Here is an 8,564-nt window from a genome sequence, read left to right on the forward strand (position 1 = left end):
AAAGTCGCCTGAAAGCTGTGTAGCAATCATTTCATTGCTGACCCATAGGATGGTAATCACGTACATGATTGGCTTAATCTAGAATCATGGATACCTTTCATGTGAGTACTCACACACCAGATTTTTTTACATACACACTGTCTCATGTACACACTGCACTGTCTCATGTACACTTGTTAATGCTATCTTTGAAATGTCTAACAAAATGTTGACTTTATCGTTTCATCAAGACCTTCTCATCACAAGTTGGAACTAGTGGTCAACATTGGGACAATGCAGCCATTAATAACATAGACCAATATTTTCATGGAGGTAAGCACTACACTTCTGATGGGTTAAAAGATTGTATTACATTATCTAAAAGTAAGAAAGTAAACCCCAGCTGTTGTTATTCTTTTCACAGGGAAGGACAATCCCCATTATGCCATGAATGTTTCATTGCCGAACAACTATAGATATTTTTCCTCTAATTTGGCTCTCGTTCCTCCAACAGTGAGCAAGACCTGCCAGCAGAGCTCACTGGAGCAGGGAGACATCCCATCATCCTTTTGGTGCCTGACAAAGTACACTTTTTTTCTTCTAAATAACACTATAGTAACATCTTCTGCACAAAGTTACATTCCTAATAAGATTGGTGTTAAGTGAGAAAGAATACTAAAGATGGTCCAATGGGCATGGTCTGAAGCCTCTCGTCATCTCAGTATGTTGAACCGCCTGATTTCTTGCAGGCTTGAGATTCAGATCCTGCTGAACGATGTTAAGCATTCGATTAACCACATGCAGGGGACGCTGAACACCATGCAGGGGCAGTGTATTGAGTTGCAGACTGCCATGTCTAAGGTAGTGTCAGATGAGTCTCAGATAGAGAAGAATAAGTCTATGATGGTATGGTGATAATGATTGAGATGGTGATTATAATAATGATGACTAGCGGTACCCCACCCTACGGGCAGTAAATCATTGGATCTGATTAATTCAATTCAATCTTTGAGGACTGCAACCATAGAAATACAATTTATTTACACTAATAATAAGTTATTGTCAACTTCCCGTCTATGCTTATCTTGCTCATTGCTCACTGTCAATTACCCTATGTGTGCAACTATTATTGATTTATCACAGAAAAATAATTTGGTTGCAAATGTACCTGCGGCCATGTAAATAATTGTTAGGCTACTCATTTTGAATCCACCGGTGGCAACTTGTGTGACCGTAAAAGTCTGTGTGCGACTGGGCACAGTAAAATAATTTGGTTACTGACCTGCCCTACATCATAGAAGGCCTTTCAAGTCGGAACTAGGAAATTCTGACATTTCTGACTCGCTAACTCGTTATGGAATGATGATTTAAAGTTTCCCACTTGTGAAGTATCAGAATCAACCAGTAGGAAGCTCTACGCTAATAACTTACATTCATTTTAACTCTGAGTTTCCGATGGCATGTGAATGCGTCAATAATTGCCATGGTAATTTTGAATGTTCAGTCAGTGAGCATTATGGGTAATTGCCCTACATACTTACATGAAATGCTGTAGTAACAGTGCCATTCCAAACACAATAACTGTGAAATTTAACAAAGATACAAAATATTGCTAAAGTGAAGAAAATCAGCTCAAAATTGTAGGAGGAAAAGCCCCTGCAGCAGGGAGGCTTACAGTATTATAATATATTGTAGATAACATTAATATAATTTGTGTATTTACAGTATCAGTACACATACAAATGAAAGTATATGCTAGGGATTGATCTACACTGAGTGAACAAAACATTAAGAAGACCTTCCTATTGAGTTGCCCCCTCCCTTGGTGGTGGACCATTCTTGATAACTGTTGATCGTGAAAAACCCAACAGCATTGCAGTTCTTGACACAAACCGGTGCTTCTGGCACCTACTACCATACTCTGTTCAAAGGGACTTAAATCTTTGGTCTTGCCCATTCACCCTCTGAATGACATACATACACAATCCATGTCTCAATTGTCTAAAAATCTATCTTTAACCTGTCTTCTCCCCTTCATCTACACTGAGAAGAAGATTTAACAATTAACATCAATAAGGGATTATAGCTTTCACCTGATTAGTCTATGTCACGGAAAGAGAAGGTGTTCTTAATGTTTAAAACACTCAGTGTATGTGTCAATGATGTTATAGATTCCAAGTGGTTGATTTTTTAGGGAATGACTATATGCTCGATGTTATACCTGCAGATCATCACAGCAGCCAAAGTTGCTGTGCAGAGGGAGGAGATCCTCCGAGAATCAGGCCTCATCCCGTCACAGAGAGAGGGGATCCTCCAAACAGCCAGTGTCCCTGCACAGAGGGAGGGGATTCTCTCAGCAGCTAGCATCACTGCACAGAGGGAGGAGATCCTCCGAACATCAGGCCTCATCCCTGCACAGAGGGGGGGGATCCTCCGAGCATCAGGCCTCATCCCGTCACAGAGGGGGGGATTTCTCTCTGCAGCTAGCATCGATGCGCAGAGGGAGGAGATCCTCCGAGCATCAGGCCTCATCCCTGCACAGAGGGAGGGGATCCTCCGAGCATCAGGCCTCATCCCGTCACTGAGGGAGGGATTTCTCTCTGCAGCTTCTATCACTGCGCAGAAGAAGAAGATCCTCAGAGCATCAGGCCTCATCGTTGCACAAAAGGAGTTGATCCTCCTGATGGCCAGTGTCACTGCGCAGAGGAAGGGAATCGTCCCAAAGGCTAGTGTCCCTGCTGAGAGGGAGGAGATCCTCCGAGCATCAAACCTCATCCCGTCACAGAGGGAGGGGATCCTCCAAACAGCCAGTGTCCCTGCACAGAGGGAGGGGATTCCCCCAGCAGCTAGCATCACTGCGCAGAGGGAGGAGATCCTCAGAGCATCAGGCCTCATCCCTGAAGAGAGGGAGGGGATTCTCTCAGCAGCTAGCATCACTGCACAGAGGGAAGAGATCCTCCGAGCATCAGGCCTCATCCCGTCACAGAGGGAGAGGATCCTCCGAGCATCAGGCCTCATCCCGTCACAGAGGGAGGGGATTCGTCCAGCATCTTCTATCGTTGCGCAGAAGAAGAAGATCCTCAGAGCATCAGGCCTCATCCCTGCACAAAAGGAGTTGATCCTCCTGATGGCCAGTGTCACTGCGCAGAGGAAGGGAATTGTCCCAATGGCCAGCGTCACTGCACACAGGGAGGGGATTGTCCCAAAGGCTAGTGTCCCTGCTGAGAGGGAGGAGATCCTCCGAGCATCAGGCCTCACCTCTACACAGAGGGAGGGGATCCTCCAAACAGCCAGTGTCCCTGCACAGAGGGAGGGGATTCTACCAGCAGCTAGCATCACTGCGCAGAGGAAGGAGATCCTCCGAGCATCAGGCCTCATCCCGTCACAGAGGGGGGGATTTCTCTCTGCAGCTAGCATCGATGCGCAGAGGGAGGAGATCCTCCGAGCATCAGGCCTCATCCCGTCACAGAGGGGGGGATTTCTCTCTGCAGCTAGCATCGATGCGCAGAGGGAGGAGATCCTCCGAGCATCAGGCCTCATCCCTGCACAGAGGGAGGGGATCCTCCGAGCATCAAGCCTCAATCCGTCACCGAGGGAGGGATTTCTCTCTGCAGCTTCTATCACTGCGCAGAAGAAGAAGATCCTCAGAGCATCAGGCCTCATTGTTGCACAAAAGGAGTTGATCCTCCTGATGGCCAGTGTCACTGCGCAGAGGAAGGGAATCGTCCCAAAGGCTAGTGTCCCTGCTGAGAGGGAGGAGATCCTCCGAGCATCAAGCCTCACCCCTACACAGAGGGAGGGGATCCTCCAAACAGCCAGTGTCCCTGCACAGAGGGAGGGGATTCCCCCAGCAGCTAGCATCACTGCGCAGAGGGAGGAGATCCTCAGAGCATCAGGCCTCATCCCTGAAGAGAGGGAGGGGATTCTCTCAGCAGCTAGCATCACTGCACAGAGGGAGGAGATCCTCCGAGCATCAGGCCTCATCCCGTCACAGAGGGAGAGGATCCTCCGAGCATCAGGCCTCATCCCGTCACAGAGGGAGGGGATTCTTCCAGCATCTTCTATCGTTGCGCAGAAGAAGAAGATCCTCAGAGCATCAGGCCTCATCCCTGCACAAAAGGAGTTGATCCTCCTGATGGCCAGTGTCACTGCGCAGAGGAAGGGAATTGTCCCAATGGCCAGCGTCCCTGCGCACAGGGAGGGGATTGTCCCAAAGGCTAGTGTCCCTGCTGAGAGGGAGGAGATCCTCCGAGCATCAGGCCTCACCTCTACACAGAGGGAGGGGATCCTCCAAACAGCCAGTGTCCCTGCACAGAGGGAGGGGATTCTCCCAGCAGCTAGCATCACTGCGCAGAGGGAGGAGATCCTCCGAGCATCAGGCCTCATCCCTGAAGAGAGGGAGGACATCCTCCTCACAGCCAGTGTCCCTGCACAAAGGGAGGGGATCCTCCAAACAGCCAGTGTCTTTGCACAGAGGGAGGAGATCCTCCGAGCATCAGGCCTCATCCCTGAAGAGAGGGAGGACATCCTCCTCACAGCCAGTGTCCCTGCACAGAGGAAGGGGATTCTTCCAGCAGCTACTGTCACCGTGCAAAAGGAGAAGATCCTCCGAGCATCAGGCCTCATCCCTACACAGAGGGAGTTGATCCTCCTGATGGCCAGTGTCACTGCGCAGAGGAAGGGAATCGTCCCAAAGGCTAGTGTCCCTGCTGAGAGGGAGGAGATCCTCCGAGCATCAAGCCTCACCCCTACACAGAGGGAGGGGATCCTCCAAACAGCCAGTGTCCCTGCACAGAGGGAGGGGATTCCCCCAGCAGCTAGCATCACTGCGCAGAGGGAGGAGATCCTCAGAGCATCAGGCCTCATCCCTGAAGAGAGGGAGGGGATTCTCTCAGCAGCTAGCATCACTGCACAGAGGGAGGAGATCCTCCGAGCATCAGGCCTCATCCCGTCACAGAGGGAGAGGATCCTCCGAGCATCAGGCCTCATCCCGTCACAGAGGGAGGGGATTCTTCCAGCATCTTCTATCGTTGCGCAGAAGAAGAAGATCCTCAGAGCATCAGGCCTCATCCCTGCACAAAAGGAGTTGATCCTCCTGATGGCCAGTGTCACTGCGCAGAGGAAGGGAATTGTCCCAATGGCCAGCGTCCCTGCGCACAGGGAGGGGATTGTCCCAAAGGCTAGTGTCCCTGCTGAGAGGGAGGAGATCCTCCGAGCATCAGGCCTCACCTCTACACAGAGGGAGGGGATCCTCCAAACAGCCAGTGTCCCTGCACAGAGGGAGGGGATTCTCCCAGCAGCTAGCATCACTGCGCAGAGGGAGGAGATCCTCCGAGCATCAGGCCTCATCCCTGAAGAGAGGGAGGACATCCTCCTCACAGCCAGTGTCCCTGCACAAAGGGAGGGGATCCTACAAACAGCCAGTGTCTTTGCACAGAGGGAGGAGATCCTCCGAGCATCAGGCCTCATCCCTGAAGAGAGGGAGGACATCCTCCTCACAGCCAGTGTCCCTGCACAGAGGAAGGGGATTCTTCCAGCAGCTACTGTCACCGTGCAAAAGGAGAAGATCCTCCGAGCATCAGGCCTCATCCCTACACAGAGGGAGTTGATCCTCCTGATGGACAGTGTCACTGCGCAGAGGGAGGGAATCTTCCCAACGGCCAGCGTCACTGCGCACAGGGAGTGGATCGTCCCAAAGGCTAGTGTCCCTGCAGAGAGGGAGGAGATCCTCCTCACAGCCAGTGTCCCTGTGAAGAATGGAAACAATCATCCACAACCACCTCCCATCATCCCCATGGTGGCACCACTGTGGAAATGGGATGGTGGAGCATGTACTCCACCTGTGGATTTCTATTCCAAGAGAAGAGGTCACTTAACCTTACCTAATTAGTAAAGAAATTACCATTGTGATAGCGTGAGAATTAGTTGTGATAGATCAAATGTATGGCTCATGTGAGTGTATAGCTGTAATACTTTCATGCATTTTCTACATGAAACAGGTTTAGGTCCATTTTACTTCTACATTTTAGTCATTTAGCAGATGCTCTTATCCAGAGCGACTTACAGTAGTGAGCGTATACATTTTCATACTCCGGTGAATCTCTCCAGGATTTCACATGGATTTTTTTTATATTAGCTGATAAATATGCTATAAATATGCACCTTTCCCACTACCAGCAGGTCTATGGGGCAGCAGATACCCTACAATGCATTACAATGATGGGACCAACTCAAAGCCTCCAAGCCATGGGCCTGGACTGCTTCCTAGACAGCTCTCTGGCTTGCTCCCTCCTTCACACTTTGACCTCATGGCACCAATGGTTGTGCCACCTGACACTCTACCCTACTGAGGTATGACTCTGGAAAATCCTTCTAAATTGTATCCATTCATCATTAACTGAGATTTTACTTTAACATAGCAAATGCCTGAAGTAGCAAGGATGTTAACTATTTTTTATTTTTGTCCAACAGGCCATTTGCCCAGAGTGGATTTGCCATACATCTATTTTTTCAGCATTAAAAAACTTCAGCATTAAAAATGTATTAAAAGGTGATCTTTTAATTAAATCTCTCCTTTGTGTCCTCATGTTCACATTCATTTGATGTGTTCTATCATCATTTACAATGCTTATTGCTTCTGCATTGCTTTACAGACAAGTGTATATTATACACATATATTTTATTTTAGACATTACATTACAAAAACATATTTTTGTGCATTTTGGATTTCCTACATTTACTTACTGTACAGACAAGTATATTTTATACATATATATTGTTTTTAAAGTTTTATTTTTTTATGTATTCCATAGACAGCACGAAATATATTTAGATGCATTTTGAATTCCTAAATGTCAATATATTTTTTTTCTGTGTCACGTGTTTATGCCCATTTATGTACCCTTCTATATGTTCTATATGTATATGTTACCCTTCCAATGAGCTTATCATATAAACTACAACGCGAAAAGTACGGTTTACTTCACTTTTAATCATGTCAGCACAGGTAACAGCCGTTTACAGTCTTTCTTTAGTTTTTCATTCTTACTCTTCCCAATTCACTTAAACTATATTTCTTTATTTCCCATGGGCTTCACCAGAGTACCCCCTAGTGGCTGGAATACAACTGTATTAAGCCCCTTACAACACCCCCCTTCAAAAACGAAATGTTTTCCCAGTTGCAGCCTAGTATCCAAACTGATATGCCATTTTTAGTTTTTAAAAAACAGCGGGACACCACCCTCACCTTCGACCAGCTGGTGGACCTGTCCATTCGGCTGGATAACCTGCTGGCTACCCACAGACGTCCAGAGCGGAGTCTGTCGGTTCCATCTCCCAGCACCAGCGCTCCGATGCCCATGGAGCTGGGAGGTGCTGCGCTCAGGGAGACCGGAGGAGGTTCCTTCACGTGCACCATCTGTGGCCGCAGAGCTCACACTGCCGGTCGGTGCCGGGTTGGTTCCTCTGGGGGTCGAGGCAGCAGGCAGGGCACTCTGGCATCACCCCAGGTGGGCCGGCATCATTCTCACCCAGAGCCCTCTGTTGCACACATGTTTTTGTATGTTACTTTTCCCCGCATTCCCAGCATAAAGCGCTCGTCGATTCAGGCGTGGCTGGCAATTTTATAGACAGATCCCCATTGTTCCAGTGGCTATGCCCTTCCCAGTTCACGCCTTCGACAGTCGACCATTAGGGTCAGGGTTTATTAGGGAGGCCACCATTCCCGCTCAGTCGCTTCCTCATTGACTCTCCTGCGTTTCCCGTGGTGCTAGGCCTACCCTGGTTAGCCTGTCATGACCCCACTGTTTCATGGCAACAGAGGGCTCTCACGGGGTGGTCGCGAGAGTACTCGGGGGGGTGTCTAGGGGTTTCTGTTGGTGCTACTACGGTGGAAAGTCCAGACCAGGACTCCACCGTGCGCATTCCCCCCGAATATTCCGATTTGGCTCTGAGAAGGCGACTCAATTACCACCCCATCGTCGGGGGGATTGTTTGATAAATTTCCTGTTAGACGCTGCACTTCCCAGGGGTCACGTGTATCCCCTGTCACAGGCGGAGACGGCGGCTATGGAAACATTTGTCTATGAATATCTGCTTCAGGGGTCATTCGGTCCTCCACTTCACCCGCCTCCTCAAGTTTCTTTTTTGTGAAGAAGAAGGAGGGAGGTATGCGCCCGTGTATTGACTATCGAGCCCTAAACCAGATCACTGTGAAGTACAGTTACCCGCTACCTCTCATAGCCACAGCGATTGAGTCAATGCACGGGGCGCGCTTCTTCACCAAACTAGATCTCAGGAGCGCTTACAACCTGGTGCGTTTCTGGGAGGGAGACGAGTGGAAGACGGCGTTCAGTACTACCTCAGGGCATTATGAGTACCTCGTCATGCCGTACGGGTTGATGAATGCTCCATCAGTCTTCCAAGCCTTTGTAGACAAGATTTTCAGGGACCTGCACAGGCAGGTGTAGTGGTGTATATTGATGACATTCTGATATACTCCGCTGCACGCGCCGAGCATGTGTCCATCAATATAGTGGTGTATATTGATGGTCGACTGTTGGAGCATGACCTGTACGTCAAGGCTG

The 8,564-nt window shown here is 48.9% G+C and overlaps 1 protein-coding gene across 1 annotated transcript; it reads left to right on the plus strand.

The window, feature by feature from the left end:
• Positions 1-306: 306 nt before the first annotated feature.
• LOC139555390 (uncharacterized) lies at positions 307-6,704 on the plus strand. Its single transcript, XM_071369141.1, has 5 exons — positions 307-312; positions 498-563; positions 2,207-5,846; positions 6,157-6,330; positions 6,451-6,704. The coding sequence occupies exons 1-4, from the start codon at positions 307-309 to the stop codon at positions 6,327-6,329; spliced, it is 3,885 nt and encodes a 1,294-aa protein (XP_071225242.1). The 3' UTR covers position 6,330; positions 6,451-6,704.
• The last annotated feature ends 1,860 nt before the right edge of the window (positions 6,705-8,564 follow it).

The sequence above is a fragment of the Salvelinus alpinus genome, chromosome 26 (genome assembly GCF_045679555.1).
Source record: "Salvelinus alpinus chromosome 26, SLU_Salpinus.1, whole genome shotgun sequence".
Taxonomy (NCBI): domain Eukaryota; kingdom Metazoa; phylum Chordata; class Actinopteri; order Salmoniformes; family Salmonidae; genus Salvelinus; species Salvelinus alpinus.